The sequence below is a fragment of the Solanum tuberosum genome, unplaced genomic scaffold, assembly GCF_000226075.1.
Source record: "Solanum tuberosum cultivar DM 1-3 516 R44 unplaced genomic scaffold, SolTub_3.0 scf00215, whole genome shotgun sequence".
Classification (NCBI taxonomy): domain Eukaryota; kingdom Viridiplantae; phylum Streptophyta; class Magnoliopsida; order Solanales; family Solanaceae; genus Solanum; species Solanum tuberosum.
The window spans coordinates 838,784-857,647 of record NW_006239140.1 but is presented as its reverse complement, the minus strand read 5'-3'; the positions used below and the strand labels follow the sequence as shown (position 1 = coordinate 857,647).

General features: G+C 35.6%; 5 protein-coding genes across 6 annotated transcripts; 3 read left to right on the top strand and 2 right to left on the bottom strand.

The window, feature by feature from the left end:
• LOC102603089 (proline--tRNA ligase, cytoplasmic-like) lies at positions 1 to 6,973 on the top strand. Of its 2 annotated transcripts, none has more exons than XM_006356172.2 (13): positions 1 to 137; positions 739 to 797; positions 907 to 1,028; positions 1,819 to 1,911; positions 2,112 to 2,228; positions 2,664 to 2,851; positions 3,094 to 3,160; positions 4,506 to 4,628; positions 4,740 to 4,892; positions 4,980 to 5,264; positions 5,432 to 5,650; positions 6,442 to 6,535; positions 6,722 to 6,973. In XM_006356172.2, the coding sequence occupies exons 2-13, from the start codon at positions 776 to 778 to the stop codon at positions 6,784 to 6,786; spliced, it is 1,548 nt and encodes a 515-aa protein (XP_006356234.1). In that variant the 5' UTR covers positions 1 to 137; positions 739 to 775; the 3' UTR covers positions 6,787 to 6,973. The 2 variants fall into 2 exon arrangements, with proteins under 2 accessions (XP_006356234.1, XP_006356233.1); XM_006356171.2 differs by having other exon boundaries at positions 721 to 797.
• A 389-nt stretch (positions 6,974 to 7,362) lies between these two features.
• LOC102602753 (uncharacterized) lies at positions 7,363 to 8,212 on the bottom strand. Its single transcript, XM_006356170.2, has one exon. The coding sequence runs from the start codon at positions 8,170 to 8,172 to the stop codon at positions 7,597 to 7,599; it is 576 nt and encodes a 191-aa protein (XP_006356232.1). The 5' UTR covers positions 8,173 to 8,212; the 3' UTR covers positions 7,363 to 7,596.
• A 3,323-nt stretch (positions 8,213 to 11,535) lies between these two features.
• Positions 11,536 to 13,115, top strand: LOC102602410 (phosphopantothenoylcysteine decarboxylase subunit VHS3-like). Its single transcript, XM_006356169.2, has 3 exons — positions 11,536 to 11,731; positions 12,508 to 12,554; positions 12,657 to 13,115. The coding sequence occupies exons 1-3, from the start codon at positions 11,627 to 11,629 to the stop codon at positions 12,967 to 12,969; spliced, it is 465 nt and encodes a 154-aa protein (XP_006356231.1). The 5' UTR covers positions 11,536 to 11,626; the 3' UTR covers positions 12,970 to 13,115.
• A 535-nt stretch (positions 13,116 to 13,650) lies between these two features.
• On the bottom strand, positions 13,651 to 14,591 carry LOC102602081 (triphosphate tunel metalloenzyme 3-like). Its single transcript, XM_006356168.2, has one exon. It carries the CDS (start codon positions 14,429 to 14,431, stop codon positions 13,727 to 13,729), a length of 705 nt encoding a protein of 234 aa, XP_006356230.1. The 5' UTR covers positions 14,432 to 14,591; the 3' UTR covers positions 13,651 to 13,726.
• Positions 14,592 to 14,986: 395 nt separating this feature from the next.
• LOC102601744 (DEAD-box ATP-dependent RNA helicase 35-like) lies at positions 14,987 to 18,650 on the top strand. Its single transcript, XM_006356167.2, has 3 exons — positions 14,987 to 15,263; positions 15,601 to 16,502; positions 17,563 to 18,650. The coding sequence occupies exons 1-3, from the start codon at positions 15,243 to 15,245 to the stop codon at positions 18,425 to 18,427; spliced, it is 1,788 nt and encodes a 595-aa protein (XP_006356229.1). The 5' UTR covers positions 14,987 to 15,242; the 3' UTR covers positions 18,428 to 18,650.
• Positions 18,651 to 18,864: the final 214 nt, after the last annotated feature.

The following is an 18,864-nucleotide window of genomic DNA, read 5'->3' as shown; positions in this document are numbered from 1 at the left end:
ATTAGATAAAACGCAGTGTCGCATTTTCGTTACTCTTTCTTAGCGTTGACACTCTCTTCTCCTTCAGTGCTGCGCCGCCGCTTCATCCTCAAACCCTCCTCATTACGACGTCGTTTTCGTCTCTATTCATAGCCAAGGTTAGTCTGAGATGGCTGCCAATCTCGGTTTTTCCGATTGCTAATGCCCAAACCTCGTTTATTGTGTTTTTCCTTTCAATTTATCTTTTTTCTGTTTTGGGTGCATTGTGTTAGATTTGATGCTTTATCTAATTTCATGTTAATGGGGTTTAATGAGGTTTTGTGTTACATTATATGGAGCCTTTTTATATGTCTAATTTTGTAGCTGTTCTTTTTGTATTATGTGCAATACTGAGGTTATTGTGTTGTTTTGAGGTGTGCTAAAATCCATTTCTTTCATTATTGTCATGATTTTAAGTCATACCTGTTTAGATGGGCAAAAGTTTAAATCTTTTGATGTAGGACCTTCTTGAAACTACCTTTTGGGCATTATTCGCAGCTAGCAGCTTCTATTTTGAGTAATTTCGTAGTTGGTAGTGTTGAAAGGCAAATCTGGATGGAAATTTTGATGCATATATTGATAAGGGTGCAAAGTTTTCATAATCTTGAATGGATTGATAAATCAAATTAAGAAGAAAAAGAAATGTATGATAATTGTCTACTTCTGCAAGTTGATATTTTCCCTGTTTTGCTGTTAAAATAGTATCTTGGCAATTTGGAGGGAACATTATTAGCTGTCGTTTGAGGTGTTTGCTGCCATGGCTGGTAAAGATGCAGATAGTAAGTACTTTTCACTTGCTGATTGCTTTTAACACAAGTTTTCTGTTCTCACTCTTCAATTTTTTAGGTCTGCACTTTGTATAATATTATCCATCTTGCTTTTGTTTAGAGGGAAAAAAGAAAGAAGGCAAGAAAGAGGTAGTTCATGGAAAAAAGAAAGAAGTCAAGAAAGAGACAGGTCTTGGTCTCTCTTACAAGAAAGATGAGAACTTTGGAGAGTGGTATTCTGAGGTAAGCTTGAAATATACAACTATTAGAGATCAAATGTATCAAGGTTCTTCTTTATTCATTTTGCATTGTACCCAGAAAGTCATGGCTTAAGTTTCCAGACACTTTTAGCCATGAGTTTCCGGAATTTTGTTATCTTATGTCGTATCCCGTCTTTTTTGATCTTCATGTTTTCTTTGTGAGATTAAAAGGTAACTGGCCTATTTTATGCGATACTTTTTTTTTAATTTTTGTGACAAGGAGCTTAGAAGTTACAACCTACCTATTTATACTAATATTCAGTTAAAGTTCCTGGCTCCCTTTTGTATATATTAGAATGCCTTATTGCCAAATGAGTTTTGCTGGATACAAATGCTGTCATAATGAGAAGAGTAGCAAAAGGAAATTTAAGACATGGGGAATATAATACTTTGCTACGTTTAACTTGCCTGTATCTCCAGTTTTTTAGAAAATTTAATGTGCTCTATCAGACAAACAAACAAACTACAATACCCAGTGTCACAAGTGGGTCTGGGGAGGGTAGAGTGTATGCAAATCTTATCCCTACCTTAGGAGTTAGAGAGGCTGTTTCCGATAGACCCTTGGCTCATGGAATGTGTTCTATCAGACCAGTAGTATAATTAAAAAGCTCAATTTCATATATGCCTTTAATAGCTTGTGACTTTGGTATTTGTCTGCTCATTAGCATATGATGCATTTGTTAATATTACTGCTTTTTCTATGTACTTCCTGTCTTATTGCTATTGCAAGTTCCTTAACATGATTATGACTTCTCCATAACTAATAAATGTAGGTGGTTGTTAGTGGTGAAATGATTGAGTACTATGACATTTCTGGCTGTTATATCTTACGGCCATGGGCAATGTCCATCTGGGAGATATTGCAGGTAAGTTTGTTCCTCAAATTGACTGTTTGGTGCCGGCCTTATACAGGATTGACATCCTTTTTAATGTCAGCTATGGTGACAATTCTTTTGAAAAAGAAAATGTTATCTACGAGATTCTACGCGTTTGACGTCTTAATTTTGGACCATTGTAAATCCTTTTCCATTACATGTATAATGCAATCTTAATTCTCTGTTTCCAGACCTTTTTTGATGCTGAAATTAAGAAGATGAAGATAAAGAACTCCTACTTCCCTCTCTTTGTGTCCCCTGCTGTTCTACAAAAGGAAAAGGACCACATAGAGGGATTTGCTCCTGAGGTGAGGCTTGGCTTTTGTTTGGTAAACTCAAGTTTGTTTTCTTCCAGTCTGTGAATCACTTGGGAGGCTTTAAGTGATACTTCTATACCTCATGTTTCATTTCCATTTTCTGACACCTTGATTTGTGAAATTGCCTTATATCTTCCAAATATATTTACGTTGTAATTGGTGCTCCTATTCCTTTTTTAAAAAGTGAAGGGATTTTCTATTTTCTGTTCTCTTAAATCTCCTTAAAAAGGGCATCATATAGTTAGAAAGTTATCACAAATTTGGGCAATATATGATTCCTAGATGTAAGACACTTCTCTAGTGTTGTGAATTTCAGTAATGGTAACTTCAATCATTGTCTCCAGTTAGTACCATTCTCATAAGCAATCTAACATTGTATAGCATTTCTCCATCAACTATGCTCAACCAGTTGTGTTCGTTCTACAGGTTGCTTGGGTTACAAAATCTGGAGACTCTGATCTGGAGGTGCCCATTGCGATTCGACCAACAAGTGAAACTGTGATGTATCCTTATTTCTCGAAGTGGATTAGGGGACATCGTGACTTGCCCTTGAGACTTAACCAGTGGTGCAACGTTGTGCGATGGGAGTTTAGCAACCCCACCCCCTTCATCAGGTTTGCTTTTCGAAGTTTTTATCTTTTTTCGCCTGTCTCTCATCAAAAAATTGGTGTGCTGACTGCAACCATTTGTTTTTCGACTTGCTTTAGTCTTTCTGGGGAGGATGGACCTAATTGTCATCTCCTTTCTTTCACTTCTCCTTATGTATAGTTATTTTATACATTATAAACAAAAACCACCTATTCATTTGAGATCTTCAAGCTGTGTGTAACACTTTTTGCACATGTTCCTTACTCAGGAGCCGTGAATTCCTCTGGCAAGAAGGTCACACTGCTTTTGCAACTAAGGAGGAGGCAGATGAAGAGGTATTTGGTTATATGTTAGAGTATGCAATTGAGTCATTTATCTTTTTTCTTAAACAAAACTGATCTTTTTCTTAAGCTTCTTTAAAATTACTATACAGAGTAGTACATAGCTCAAAAGCATTGGATGCTAACTGAAATTTAGTAATTTGTAAAAGTATTTTTCTGTTTATTCCTACTCCGTCCTTTGTCCTATGCTTGGAGTTCTATGTTGAAAAACTAAGCTTTCTGGACCTGTTTGCATCAAACCATGAGGCTTATGGTTGTATCATGCTTGGACATAGTGTTGAATGAGATTTCTTCTATTCTTTTCAGTTAATATTAATCATGAGAAAATAGAATTTGCTTGTTCTGTTTCGAATGGTGCGAAGAAGTATGAGAATTATAGTTTTTCTAAGCTCAAGGCAGCACCACAAGACACTTTACTTGTAGGACAATTCCTATTCTAGTTGACAATTAGTCTGAGTTACATGGACCAGCTTGCTCACCTGTCTTGACATGAGATGATATCAGTGCCTGTTAATCTGTCTAGAAATGAACATTATACTGATGCAAAGCAAGGTTGTAAATGTTTTGCTCTTGTTTCAATTCAAATGAGGGTTATGTATTACCTTTTTCATTCAGGTTTAAATTGGAGGAAAAATTGTACTGGAAGGAGTAAGGACGAAAGAGGACCTCTTTTAACTTGAGAAGGATCTTGGGATAAGCCAAAAGGGAAATGTGCTTCTAAATTTGTGAAAAGACTTAACTCAATTGTATTATGGAAATGTGTCCCCATGTATACAATAATCACTTGTAGAATTAGGGACGAATATCACAACATGCAAATACGCCATTTTCATGTATCTATGTGGTCCCACTTTCTGTCAAAATTGGGCTTTTATAGGCTTTGTTTCATGGACAAATTTTGCTTGTGTGAAAATTGCGACTGTTGGCCTAGGCTGAAACTTTGGGAAATGCGAGTTTCCACTGCCTTTTTATTGGTGGATAGTTGTACAGCTCTTTAGCTTCCAGGATTGTTTTCCTTCTTATTTGGTGTTGCTGGAAAGTTACTACAGCAATTGAAAAATACTTGGAGATTGTTATCACCTAGCGTTCTCCCAACATCAGTGAAGATTCGTTATTGGTGTCTCTGACTTGTGCATCTTTTGTTTGCAGTGATTTCTTTTAATCTCGTCAATACTTGTCTAAGCAAATTCTGTATTATTAAATTGCTGTACTGAGAATTGGTTGCTTGAAACTGAGGTGCCTTGATTTATCCTTGAAAGGATTGTGAATTGACGTGTAAGAATCTAACCTTACTAGTACTACTCTCTAATAAATACTGATGTTCTGACGGTCTTTTCAGGTTCTTGACATCTTGGAGTTGTATAGACGTATATATGAAGAATTCTTAGCTGTTCCAGTAAGTAAGGGAAAGAAAAGCGAGCTTGAGAAGTTTGCTGGAGGACTTTACACGACTACAGTAGAGGTATAGAAGATGATACTTCTGACAGGGACAGTATCTGGCTGTTCCTTTAACTGTTGGTAAAATTATTCTTATCTGTCATTCTTTTACATGGTTCATGGCTTTGTTTGCTAGGCTTTTATCCCTAATACTGGTCGTGGTATCCAAGGTGCAACTTCACACTGTTTGGGCCAAAATTTCGCGAAGATGTTTGAGATAAATTTTGAAAATGAGAAGGGAGAGAAGGCTATGGTCTGGCAGAACTCCTGGGCCTATACTACCAGAACGGTGGGCATTCCATGCCAATGAACAACTCTCTATTGATAATTCAGATGTCAAACTAACTCTCCCTCCTTTTTTCTGGTACCGTGACAGATTGGTGTGATGATCATGACTCATGGAGATGATAAAGGCCTGGTCTTACCTCCTAAAGTTGCAACAACTCAAGTAGTTGTTATCCCTGTGCCATACAAGGATGCTAATACTCAAGGAATCTATGATGCCTGTGCTGCCACTGTTAAAAGCTTGAATGAATCAGGTATTCGTGCTGAGGCTGACTTCAGAGACAACTACTCGCCTGGCTGGAAATATTCTCACTGGGAAATGAAGGGGGTCCCTCTTAGGATTGAAATAGGACCAAAAGATCTTGCAAATAACCAGGTGAGAATTATAGTTTACTTTCTACTAAGTCAGCTGTTTATGAAAACAAAAGGTAGAAATGTTGTGTGTTATGGTGAAATTTTTTTGTTTGCTGTGAAAGCAGCCAAATAAAATGCTGTACTTTTGTTTTATGTTTTTTAATCCAAAACTCTAAATCACTTTCCCAGGTACGAGCTGTTCGCCGTGACAATGGAGCCAAAACTGATATTCCTGTGGCAAACTTAGTCGAACAAGTAAAAGATGTGCTCGATTCTATCCAACAAAATCTATTTGAAACTGCAAAACAAAAGCGGGAAGCTTGTGTTCAGGTTGTAAAGACCTGGGATGAATTTGCAGAAGCATTGGGCCAAAAGAAATTGATATTGGCTCCTTGGTGTGATGAGGAGGTAAAACCCTATCAAACTAGTTGCATATGAGATGAATCTTTTAATTTCCTCAATTTTGGGCCGGAAACATATGGAGTTTTTCTTTAAGAAGACTGCATCAAGCAAGTTTTGATCTTGAAATGCCACACAGTAGTAGGGTTGATTTTTAGTTTGTTTGGCCAAGCTTTTAAAATCAGCTTATTTTGAAGTGTTTTTTTGTCAAAAGTACTTTTCGAAAAAGTACTTTTGGATAGTGCCACTTGTGGTTAATTAGTTTTTGAAGCATTTTTGTGAATATTAGAGTAGTACTTCGTGGTTGACCAATGTTCCAAAAGTGCTCCGGGTAAAAACTACTCCCTCTGTCCCAATTTATGTGGCACCACTTCCATGATTGATTAAGAAGAACTCACGTGCATTATGCAGAACAACTAATGAAGGTCTGGTTTGGACAGATCATGCACTTACTTTTATCGAAACAGGTTAAGATGTGCTAGTTGCAGTTGATGTTTTAATGCCTGAGCTGCTGAAATAGACTATTTTGGCTACCCTGCCAAAAATGCCACCTTTTCACAGCCAAAAAATAATGAAAATGATAATGAACTTAAACTAAGAAATCCTTCTAGAGCACTTTGTTTCATGGTTAGTGCAGGTTCTCCTTCTCTTGTGATAATAATATGAATTTGCGCATACTTAGTAAGTTTGTTATCCCTGATGCATGTTCCTCTGGAATTGAGGTGATCCCTTTGTTCCCAGCTAGATTTGCTATTTCCTGCTTGAATTCGTTTCATATAAACTTTGGTACTTTCTAATAGGATGTTGAGAAAGAAGTAAAGACACGCACAAAAGGGGAGATGGGTGCAGCGAAGACTCTTTGTTCTCCATTTGACCAGCCTGAGCTGCCTGAAGGTACTCTATTTATTCTTGTAGTATGTATAAACTATTACCTAAAACACATCAAAATTAAAGTAAGCATTCCTAATGCATATATGTGGACCTGCCAATTATACTGTATTTTTTTTGGGTGGTCTTGTTAATTCCAAGTTGGATAGTACTGCTGTGTCATATTTAACCGTGATCTCTTCTCCATCGTAGGTACTTTGTGCTTTGCCTCGGGTAAACCCGCTAAGAAGTGGACATACTGGGGTCGCAGCTATTGATGATTCATTTTCATCTCTTTTATATTTTTCTGCGTTATGGTGATATGGGAAATTGAATTCCAGAACTTCAATTGTAACATGAGTTTCTTTCTTAAAGACTGATTGTTGTTCTAGTTCCCCAGAATTTTTTATTTACTATCTATACAGAATGTTTTGTGCTTGATAATCATTCACTTTGTTAGTTTCAGCCTTTATTTCCCCCTTTTTTCCAATCTTATATTGGATTAATTTTGTAGTTCACAAATCAAAGAGATGCTTTTAAACATTTACCCCTCTTCTTTCTTGGATCTTATGAGTACTTTCAAGAAATGATATAATACCAAATTTTCCATCAGTGTGTTTCTGAACAATTTTTATTTCTGTTTAATATGTAATGGCTTCAAACTCTTGCCTATGTGAGATCATTCACATTGTTGGTTTGAATCCTAGATAAAGGAGGAGGGTTGTTGAGGAATTGGAAACAACCTCTCTACCTCACAGATGTAGGGTTAAGTTTGCGTATATCTTACCCTGCTCGTACCTCACTTGAATGTTTCCATAAGTTTAGAAGATGGATTCAAATAAACATAATAATGCTTAAATTAGATAAAGAGATGGTAATAATAAATATGCAAAATCATGAAGACAATCTCATTACTAATACAGATCCTCATCATATCAACTGGATTTCTGCTTTTATCCCCACCACCAACACAAAAGCACTAACTAAAACACCCAACCAAACCAAATCTTGAAAAATTGGTGAAAGAACCAAAAAGTCATCTCTCACCAATTAAAGTTAACTTACATAACCAAAAAAAAAGAGAAAATTCAAGTTGGTTTCATATTTTGAAACATTGAATCCCACTTGATCTCTTCAACTACAGAGGAACCCCAATAATCAATCTCCATCTTCTCCTGAACCATCACGCTCGAAAAACTATCCATTCTTAATGAACTCGACATAAATATTGGACTACCATTTGTAAGCAGCAAAGTACTACTTCTACTACTCTGTTTTGCTGGTGCCACAACACTCTTGTTCCTCTTCATCATTTTTGTCCTCTTCCAAATTCTTGAACTATAACTTCTTCTTGACACAAGTGCAAGTGCTGATTCATCGCGATGAATCCACGTCCTAAAATACTTTGAAAAACGTTTCTTTGTACGTTTCATTACCAGGAGAAACTTTGACATTGAATTTGGAACGTTTCCTCGTTCTTTCTTGGCAAGTTTGAGGATTTCTAGCCTGTGTTTGGCTATAGAAATGCCCATGCTTTGAAGGAACTCATGATTGAAATACGCGATATCGTCTTCTTCTAGCTCATTATGAGCAAATGCTAGACCATATTCATAAACAAGAGATGGCTCTAGCTCTGTTTTTGACAGCCAAGAAAACCAATCCATGGTTTTGTTTGTTGTGTTTTTTAAAGGAAAATAGAAGTGTTTGAAGGTATTTATAAAGTTGAAAGTAGTTAAGACATCTTAAAGGAAAAAAAGAAAAGGTAAAGGCTAATGAAATGTTGAGAAATTGGACTTTGCTTTTTTTCCCCTTAATGTGTGTTGTGTCACTACAACAAAATAAGTTTTAGCGACAATTGATATACACATTAATAAAAAATGTTAAAGTCTTTACAAACATTAGTTAATTGTCTTTAGATTCAATGTCGTTATAGGTTTTATGAACATTTACAAAGAGTACTAATTGCTGTTAAAATATATATTTAGCGATAATTAAGCTATTGTCGTTAAAGATCATTTTTGATGTAGCGTGTGTGGTTTTGCTTTTGTTGAGGTGGTAGGAACTTGAGAATGATCACTAAAAAGAAAAAGATGGGATTATTGCATATGGTTTTGTGGGGTCTTTTCACTCATGAAGGCCATGTTTGTTCCCTCCAAAATTGGGCAAATTGTCAATTGTGACACTTCAAAAAGAGTGAAAAATAAGAAATCTTGAGTTTTTATATGGCCATCAATCACGGCGTGGAAAATTTTTTGGATACATTTGAATTACTCTGCTTTTGCTTTTCCCTTTGCCTTTTGCTCAATGGTAATCACTCCAAAATACAATGGAAACCTTTTCTAGTATATATATTATAGAGAATTAGACACTAATTAACCTTGCAGAGATGAATCTAGAATTTCTAGAATATTGGTGGTCCACTAAATAAAATATCAAGTGGGAAATGATCCCTAAATTCTTAAATTAAATAACTTACCATTCAAGTATGAGTTACAACATGTAATATTACATGAATTCTAGGATATATACATAAAATATCTAGATTTATGAGGAGACCATGAATTCACGTGTACTACAGTTTACGTAATAAATTTTCCCCTTCCTCTAAGCAATGTCTTTTTTTTATAACGGTGATGCTAGAGTTAGCTTGTTCGCATCTTGACTATTTCATCAGATACTTGTTTACTTCACCTAGCACAAGCATATCATATAACTTAACTAACAAAAGTTAAGACAGATGAGAAGAAATCGCCCTAACATTTGTCTCTGCTATAATTTAAATCTTAATCTCTTACAATTTTCATCGCACTTCATTGACGGTTAGGCTATATCCTTGGTTGCAAAATCAGCACTTTTTAAAGACTTTAATTTCTTCTCTATTTTTTCCCTCCAAGAATTTGTCGGTTGGGAATACATTTTGAGTAAATGGAACAAACCTTTTCCAGATCTTTGACTGAGAATCTGCTTTCTCCACAAGGTACAAAAGTATAGGTTTGATTATGCATATATTATTGTTAATTAAAATGAGGTTTGACTCAAATTAATTTGCAAAGTCAGGTTTTGCGTGCCATCATCCTTGCTAATTTCCAATGTGTTACTAACATCAGTATGGACGTTCACAATACTAACTTAGACAATACTCCGTCAACTAATTTTAAATTATATAGTCAAACTGTACGTTATACTCACTGATTTTAAATTCTGAATCCATTTACGTCTACGATTTTGCTTTAAACAAGAAAAAAGTAGAATACATTTATTGGGAGAGGGTAGAAATGATTGTAAGCAAGTACCCCTGTAGATGTTTCATAGGTTAGTGAAACACAATAATGTTCCTTTTGAAGTTAAACAAAAGTAGTAGTATTATTGTCATGTGATTTCTTGAAAGAACCCAACAAACAACTATGCTTTTAAAAGTGCACAAAATAATGATTTAGCAATGTTTTTTTTTTGTTTCTAAAGTTAACAGCATTCATCGTGTTATTATTTGAGAAAATAGGTCACGGACCGGCAAAAAACTGGAACCAAATTTACTGTTACCCATGTGATAAAAGCAACCTTCGATTTGGATTTTTTGTCACAAACAAAAGCTTGTTTCTTTACCCTTGGCACAGAATTTAACTTTAAGATTTTTAGACCGCCTTTCTCTGGATCCCTCGTGAAATTTCATAGAATATGTTGTTATTTTGAGTCGATGGTATTAGGTGGCAAAATAATGGGGTCAAGTGCGCATTAGCTAATTTTGGGACCTCACTTACAACATAAATCGAAGTTTATAAACTTTGTGTGTTTAGGCACTTCATAATCACTTCAGAAATATGCGATTGAAGTTGTAAATTTTATCTCAGAAGCTTAACATATTGCTTTAATATTACTACATTATCCTTTGAATATATTAAATTTAATTCTTTGGAAAATGTATTAGGTATTGAATAATATTTAATAGCAAGAGTAATATAGACTCAAAAGGAGAAATTATCCCTTGATTTTTCAAATTGGACAAATATTATCTGACAATTATTTTTAATATAGTGGACAAGTAAAGATGGACGAAAAGAGTATTAATTTATCAATGAACATTAGATTTGAGGTTCTAATTACCAAAGTTTGTGGCCGGATCATAAATACTCTTTAATTCTTAGTTAGAAATCTCAATTTCAAATAAAGTCTGTTTTTGATATAGATCACTTTACTTCTAAAGAAAACTTTTAGATCTATATTCAAATTAATTGAGTCCCAAAGCAATACCAAAAACCCGATGAACAAAAGAAATGAGATTTGAGTAGTCCTACTGTAGGGTGATTAAGTGGTTGGTGTTGTACAAAACACGACTTTTTCATTGGTATATGAGGTTCTGTATATTCTTGTGGTGCTTATTGGAAAGTTAAAAACATTTTCTGCAAATTCCAATAAACTAGGTAGTACGGTTACAATTACTAATATTTGTCTATTATTGACTTTATACATTTCTTAATAAACTATAAATAACAGTATAATTTTTATTATATCACTTACAATATCTTAGAAAAAATATAATAGAGAAATGACTATAATTAATGATAAAGGTAAATTAGAAACTAAATATAAAATTATCCATTGATTTCATAAAGTGGACAAATACCGTTGGACATACCAAAATAGCATAGTGGACAACTATGTTGGACGGAGGGTACAAAAAATAAGAAATTACTCTCTCCGTTCACATTTTTACTTGTCACTTATCCCTAAAATAGATTTTCATTTTTATTTGTCACTTTTAACATATTAAGAAAAGATAATAATTTTTTTCATGTTTTATCCTCGAAATTAAATACTTATTTTCTAAATCATTTTTCAAGACATTATTTAATAAAGGATAGTTTAGTAAAACACATATATCATTAATTATTTTTATAATAGATGTGCCAAATTAAACTGTGATAAGTAAAAGTGAATAGAGGGAGGGAGTATACTTTTATCTTTTGGATCCACTTGGACAGTTGAGGAGACAAAGTTAGATTTGGTCACATGGTTTCTTTATTTTTTCTTTTAAAATAAAAAGTCTTGTTTTGGACAAAAAAAACAAAAGTTACTTGCCAACTCTGAGTCTTTCTTACATTTTTGTTTAAGCATTCTTCAATGGACATGGAGACATTTCCCACCAGCAATGTGGCTGTGCAGACAATGATTTGCTCATTGCTGCTTCCAACTGCTCAAAAATCTCTTCTTTCTCTTCTCTTCATGGTAAATTCTCAGCCCTTTCTCTTAATGTCATTTTTAGTTCAAGTGATGAAGAATTGGAACTTCTTTTCTTGGATTGTGTTGTTGAAGCTTTTTCCTATCCACATTAGCTCTGTATTTGTATCCAAACTAGAGTGTACGTACGCCTTACCCTTGCCTTGGAAGTAAAGAGATTGTTTTTTCGATATATCCTAGGCTCAAAGAAAAATAGTAAAGAGACTGTTTTTTCGATATATCCTAGGCTCAAAGAAAAATAGTAAAGAGACTGTTTTTTCGATATATCCTAGGCTCAAAGAAAAATAGTAAAGAGACTGTTTTTTCGATATATCCTAGGCTCAAAGAAAAATAGTAAAGAGACTGTTTTTTCGATATATCCTAGGCTCAAAGAAAAATAGTAAAGAGACTGTTTTTTCGATATATCCTAGGCTCAAAGAAAAATAGTAAAGAGACTGTTTTTTCGATATATCCTAGGCTCAAAGAAAAATAGTAAAGAGACTGTTTTTTCGATATATCCTAGGCTCAAAGAAAAATAGTAAAGAGACTGTTTTTTCGATATATCCTAGGCTCAAAGAAAAATAGTTCAAAGCAATATGTAGAAAGAAATAACTGAAGTGAAGAAGCCGGCTTTGGAAATTTCTTGGAATAGAAATATGAAATGTTTGGAGCAACTTGCTTTATAGTTTTTGTAGTTGCTGCTCCATGACTAGTTTTGTATAGACAGTACTGTTTTATTTCGTTTCATTGATAAATAGTTGCTAAATCAGATGCCATTTTTTCAGATTGAGTTTCTAAGCTTGTACCCGGACCTTGTTGGAGTAGAGAGGAGGTACCGAAAAATTCTGTTTTTCCCTGCTCTATTTATATTCCTTTTTGTTTGGTGTTTGTATGTGAGTTTGAGTGTTCATTGGATTCCCAAATCATATTATAGGTTTCCTTTTGGTGAGCTTAAAAGAGCTACGGTGCCAGATAATGAACCCAAGGATTCAAGTGAAACTAATGATGATGAAGACGATGAAGACACCGATAATGATGAAGAGGATGATGATGAAGGAAGTGAGGATGATGATGATGATGACGAAGAGGATTCTGATGGAGATGATGCTGATGCAAATGAAGGGAGTGATGATGATTCTGATGACGAAGATGATGATGGTGATTCTGATGATGACGATGAGGATGATGAAGAGGAGGAGGATGACGAGGAAGAAGATAATCAACCACCATATAGGAAGATAAAATGAAAAGATCGTACTAAAATTTCCAGAATTCCTAGAATTAGTTGATAGAAATGATCTGTGCCACAGATTCTATGAGATTTGGATCAATAAGGCTCACAAAAAATTGTGGCAATACAATAGATAAACCTAAGGTGGATCATAAACCAGCATTCTAGGTCTTCTCTTTATGATTCTAACCCAAGGAAAGTTCAATCTATCAACATTTACGAGTCCTCTAACTTGCCTCGGCAGGGCTTCCAATTGAGTAAAGCATCAATAAACTGACTCAAAGAAGCCAACTCGTCTGCAACATGGGAGTTAGTAAATACCTTTAAATCCAGGGGGGTCCATAACAGGTTTACGGACCTAGGATTGAACTTCAAATTTAGTCCTCCCAGAAAAATAACTCTCTCTGGTGATAATAATGACACACAATGGATCTTCAACAAAAGGTTCAAGTTGCTGCATTAGAAATTCCGATTTTCCAAGACAGTTTCTTGATGACCAATGTCGATAACCATCATCTTCTATTCTTACTATTCATGTTGTATCGAACATATTCATCTTCATTCCACATTGCCATTTTAATCTGAGGCTGGTACCATATATAATCCGTACAACCAATTTTGGAAACATCACTAGTATAGTGATAGTAGTTGCCACATTCATAATCAATTATAGAAAAGAATCAATGTTGAAAAGGAATGTATAATGTTTTCTCTAATACACCAATAACGAATTCCGCCAAGTTCTACAACAACAGTATTACTACTACTATTACTTACTTAGGCAATTTTCCGGAGCGGAAAATGGCAAATTTAGAAGCATTGGAGTAGGAATATTCAATAGCATGACTCTTCAAAAACTCCTCCAGCAAATCCTTAGCTTTTTCAGGATCACAACTCTCACATTCAATTTCATAATTCATTCCAAAATCATAATACGTTTCATCTAGCTCCAATTTCAACCCGTTCCACTCATACACCGCTCTCACATTCCTAAACCCGCCCAAACATACCAAACCCTTTTCCCCAATTCCATACTCTTCTTTCACCCTCCGTATTATCCTTGAAGAATCGATCAACGGTAACCGCCACGGCTCCGAAACACACGCCCGGCCAATAGAAGGGTCAATAGGTTCTTCATCTTCCTCAATGCGACTGATACCGTTTGAAATTACGGGTTTAGCCTTGAGGGAGATAATGCATTGGGTGTCGAGATCGTAGAATCGGAGGCGGAGAACGGCGAGTTTGGAGGAGAGTTCGGAGTTGGCTCCGTCAAAGAAGATGTTCTCTTGGGCGTGAGTTTTGAGGTGGTAAGGTGAGAGAATTGAGGAGACACGTTGGTGAGTAACGGCGTTTGGTAAACGGAGCTTGACTTCTACTTCCATGGAGGTAATTGTGGGGTTAGGAGATGTGGATATGGCGGAATGTAGGGTTCTGCAGAGTGATGGAAAGGTAAGGTTTTTGAGAAATGCATTGGCCATAGATTGGATAAAAGTTAAAAGCTTGAATGGGTGGTAGGATTATTTTCTCTTTTTCTTTCTAAGCAAGTGCACAAATTATTAGGCCTTATTTAGGATTCCTTATCGAATTTTATAAAGTTTTAAAATGTAATCCCATCACAAATAATATGAAACTCATACGGGGGAGAGCAAGAGATTTCATTTTTTTAAATTTAAGATTGTTTAACTTTAAATAAGTTAGGAATGACTAAAAGTAATTTCATATCTAAAATTAACATAGTGCTGTGCGATTTAAATATTTGGGCTTAAATTTATGCTTGACTATTCTCAACTTTAAATTTTGCTTGGTGAAAGTTTTTTAATATTGAATTTATACCTTTATCGACATACATTTTATAAAAATTAAGTTGTCTTTGTAAAAACACAAGGTGTATATTGTGATTTTTCTTAAAAAACATAATTTGTGTATTATGCATTTTTTTTCGATTTTCCTTAATATTTTCAGCTATTTTTTTTAATTTCTTAAAATATTAAAAGACAAAATTAAAACATGAATTTAAAGGGCAAATAAAAGACCACAATAAAATTCCTTTTTCTTTTCCACTCTTTTGGAGAAGTCGGCTTATTTATCTTTTGGATCCTAAATTCAGTCGCAAACTATAATCTGACCTATAAATACCTGAAATTGATTCATCTGTCATCAGAACGGCAACGGACCTCGTAGTTTATTTAACGCAGCAACATACTAGTGGTCGCCGGAATTTAGTTCCCAGCAATTACTCGAGCGGAAATTAGTTTCTCTGCAATTACCCACTTTTTAGCTATTGCTCAGATGGCAGACCACTTAAATATGGTATGTAGATTCTTGCTTTCTCAGTTTTTCAGTGAAATATTGCATTTTATCATTTGGGATATCTCAAATTTGGGATTTTTTTGAGAAATTGATTTTGATTGCTTTATGGGGTTTTGCTAATTGTATTGTGTATTAGAGTATATTATGTAGTTTATTCTGATTTTGGGTCCTCCTCATACGCTGTTTCTTTGGTATATTGAACCTTTTTAAGCTTGGAGAACAATATTTCATGCTTGTCTGTTCTCTGTGTGTAATGGATCGTACCTATTTTCTTGTGTTGTACTAAGAAGTGATATCTGAGTATTTCAGCTCTTCTTACTCAGTGTTGTGCTTGTAGGAGATTGAAGAGGAGGATGATTATGTTGAGTATGTACCAGTTACAAAGCGCAGGGCAATTGAGGCCCAAAAGATCCTTCAGCGCAAGGGGAAATCTGAAGCATTTGAAGAAGAAGAGGAGAAAATAAAGCTTGTTGAAGTGAAACCGAGTTTACTTGTCAAGGCATCTCAGCTCAAGAAAGAGCAACCTGAGATAAGTCATGCTGAACAAGTGTTTCAACAAGAGAAGGAGATGATTGAGCATTTATCTGATAAGAAAACGTTGATGTCTGTTCGGGAACTAGCCAAGGGCATTACTTATACAGAGCCTTTGTGCACTGGATGGAAGCCACCCTTAGCCATCAGACGGAACTCAAAGAAAGCTTGTGATGCCATTCGAAAACAGTGGCATATCATTGTGGAAGGGGATGATGTTACCCCACCAATCAAGAACTTCAAGGATATGAGGTTCCCTGAACCAATTCTGAAGAAACTCAGAGCAAAGGGTATTATTCAGCCAACGCCAATCCAAGTGCAGGGGCTTCCAGTAATTTTATCAGGTCGGGATATGATAGGTATAGCTTTCACAGGTTCAGGTAAGACATTAGTTTTTGTGCTGCCACTTATCATGGTGGCATTGCAAGAAGAAATCTTGATGCCTATTGCCCCTGGGGAAGGACCATTTGGCTTGATTATTTGTCCATCTAGAGAGCTTGCCAGACAGACATATGAAGTTATAGAACAGTTTATAGAACCTCTGATGGAGAGTGGCTATCCGGAATTGAGGCCTTTGCTGTGTATTGGTGGAGTTGATATGAAGTCCCAAGTTGATGTTGTGAAGAGGGGAGTTCATATTGTTGTTGCTACTCCTGGAAGACTGAAAGATCTGCTAGCAAAGAAGAAAATGAACCTTGACAACTGCAGGTGAGGACCAACACTTTTAGTTGAAATTTATCTGAAGAGTCTCTTAAATGTTCTGTTTTAACTTGAAATTACCCCCCTTAAATAGGGACTTTTCATCTGGATGGGACATCGGCTAAATAGAATCAGCATTTGATGAAAAAACATAGGGCAATGGTGATATTTTGTCCCTGGTTCTGTCTGATGTAGTTAAAAATGTTCTGTTGCTTAGAAAAGTGTCTTCAAAATCAGCTAGTTACTTATACAGGCTTCTAATTAATCCACCATTACAAGGCCGAAGGCCGAAGAAGTATTGGAGAGAGGTGAATAGATAGGACATGGACCAACTTTAGCTTACTGAGGACATAACCTTAGTTAGGAGGTTATGGAGGACACGAATTAGGGTAGAAGGTTAGTTAGATAGTTAAGAGTTGTCTCAATTATTCCTCTGCGCTATTAGCCGTACTATTAGTTGTAGTATTAGTCTTGTAGTTTCTTGTCCCTTGAGTTTGGCTATTATCTGGTGTCTTTTGTACTTTGATTATCATTTTATCTTGTTATGATTACTATTCAAGATGCTTTGTCAGGTTGATATATAGTGTTTGCCATGACTTCTTCATTTCCGTTATTTTTTTCTCTATACTGATTTGGATTGTTTATTTCCTTGAGGTGAGGTCTATTGTAAACAACCTTTCTACCTAGGTAGGGTAATGTATGCGTACACTTTTGCCCTTCCTAGACCCTACTTTGTGGGATTACATTGGTATGTTGTTGTTGTTGTTGTAATTAATCCACCATTTGGGATCATAGGCCTTCATTATTATAACTCACGTGTATGTTTCTGGCCGGTGGGTGTTTCACACAATATGTTCTTCTATTCTGTGTGTACCTGTTGCTACATTTACTTGGGTTCACATATGAGAGGAAAAGAGAGATGCCTTTGCGTTATGTGTCACAAACAGTTAGCAACAAATCTACATTTTCCAGCCATATGTTATTTTGTATATGTGAAACATTTCATGATTCTTCCAGATTTTTTTATTTGAAAATTTTGAGTGCTTACCAAATTGTTGCTTTCTTGCAGATTCTTAACGCTAGATGAGGCTGACAGACTGGTAGATCTTGGTTTTGAAGATGATATTAGGGAGGTGTTTGATCATTTCAAAGCTCAAAGACAAACTCTTCTATTTTCTGCTACAATGCCCACAAAGATCCAAAACTTTGCAAGAAATGCACTAGTTAAACCAGTAATTGTGAATGTGGGCAGAGCTGGAGCAGCCAATCTTGATGTGATCCAGGAAGTGGAGTATGTGAAGCAGGAGGCCAAGATTGTTTACCTTCTCGAATGCTTGCAAAAAACACCACCTCCTGTTTTGATTTTCTGTGAGAATAAGGCTGATGTGGATGATATCCATGAGTATTTGCTCTTAAAAGGAGTTGAAGCTGTGGCTGTTCATGGAGGCAAGGATCAAGAAGAGAGAGAATATGCAATTGCAGCTTTCAAAGCATGCAAGAAAGATGTTTTAGTTGCCACTGACGTTGCCTCAAAGGGGCTGGATTTTCCTGATATCCAACATGTGATTAACTATGATATGCCTGCTGAAATTGAAAACTATGTGCACAGGATTGGACGAACAGGACGATGTGGAAAAACAGGAATTGCCACCACATTTATTAACAAGAACCAGAGCGAAACAACTCTGCTTGATCTAAAGCACTTGCTGCAAGAAGCAAAGCAGAGAATCCCTCCAGTCCTTGCAGAACTCAATGATCCCATGGATGATGTAGATGCCATCACAGATGCAAGTGGAGTAAAGGGTTGTGCTTATTGTGGTGGGCTTGGTCATCGTATCCGGGACTGTCCCAAACTAGACCACCAAAGAAGCCAACAAATTGCAAATTCAAGGCGGGACTACTTTGGCTCCGGAGGTTATCGTGGAGAAATTTGATTCTAATTTTCGTTTGTTTACTTTAACATGCAAAATATGTTAGCTTATTCTGTACCTTGTGACCAAATTCAGTAGTTTTGCCACAAATGTAGTTCTATTACGTATCTCACAGTAATTCCTGAAGTTATAGTTTCTACAATGTTCTTGAATGTAAGACATGGCATATAATTTGCAGCATACATGTTTCAAGTCTAAAATATCAAATCTATGAGGTCTTAGAAGATGGATATTCGTCCTTTTCTTGTTTCTTTTTCATCGCATTTTTCCATGTATATCAATGTTGCTGATTTCTTTTTAAGAATTGCAAGAGTAAAGCTGGCCTTGAAGCTCACAGAAATCACATGGTTAATGTCTCCGAGTATATAGCCTTTTATCTGAGGATGAAAGATGTATTAGTAGCAAAAAAATTATTCCAAGCTATGTTCCCAAAGCAGAAA

What these genes read in the sequence shown, in the direction of transcription:
- LOC102603089 (XM_006356172.2), top strand. Translation starts at nt 776, where the DNA reads ATGGCTGGTAAAGATGCAGATA. An exon ending in TAGAGGGATTTGCTCCTGAG is followed by an intron (nt 2,229 to 2,663) that starts GTGAGGCTTGGC and finishes TTCGTTCTACAG; the next exon opens with GTTGCTTGGGTTACAAAATC. An exon ending in TTTACACGACTACAGTAGAG is followed by an intron (nt 4,629 to 4,739) that starts GTATAGAAGATG and finishes TTTGTTTGCTAG; the next exon opens with GCTTTTATCCCTAATACTGG.
- LOC102602753 (XM_006356170.2), bottom strand. Translation starts at nt 8,172, where the DNA reads ATGGATTGGTTTTCTTGGCTGTCAAAAACAGAGCTAGAGCCATCTCTT.
- LOC102602410 (XM_006356169.2), top strand. Translation starts at nt 11,627, where the DNA reads ATGGACATGGAGACATTTCCCACCAGCAATGTGGCTGTGCAGACAATG. An exon ending in TTCTTTCTCTTCTCTTCATG is followed by an intron (nt 11,732 to 12,507) that starts GTAAATTCTCAG and finishes CCATTTTTTCAG; the next exon opens with ATTGAGTTTCTAAGCTTGTA. An exon ending in CTTGTTGGAGTAGAGAGGAG is followed by an intron (nt 12,555 to 12,656) that starts GTACCGAAAAAT and finishes ATCATATTATAG; the next exon opens with GTTTCCTTTTGGTGAGCTTA.
- LOC102602081 (XM_006356168.2), bottom strand. Translation starts at nt 14,431, where the DNA reads ATGGCCAATGCATTTCTCAAAAACCTTACCTTTCCATCACTCTGCAGA.
- LOC102601744 (XM_006356167.2), top strand. Translation starts at nt 15,243, where the DNA reads ATGGCAGACCACTTAAATATG. An exon ending in TGGCAGACCACTTAAATATG is followed by an intron (nt 15,264 to 15,600) that starts GTATGTAGATTC and finishes TTGTGCTTGTAG; the next exon opens with GAGATTGAAGAGGAGGATGA. An exon ending in ATGAACCTTGACAACTGCAG is followed by an intron (nt 16,503 to 17,562) that starts GTGAGGACCAAC and finishes GCTTTCTTGCAG; the next exon opens with ATTCTTAACGCTAGATGAGG.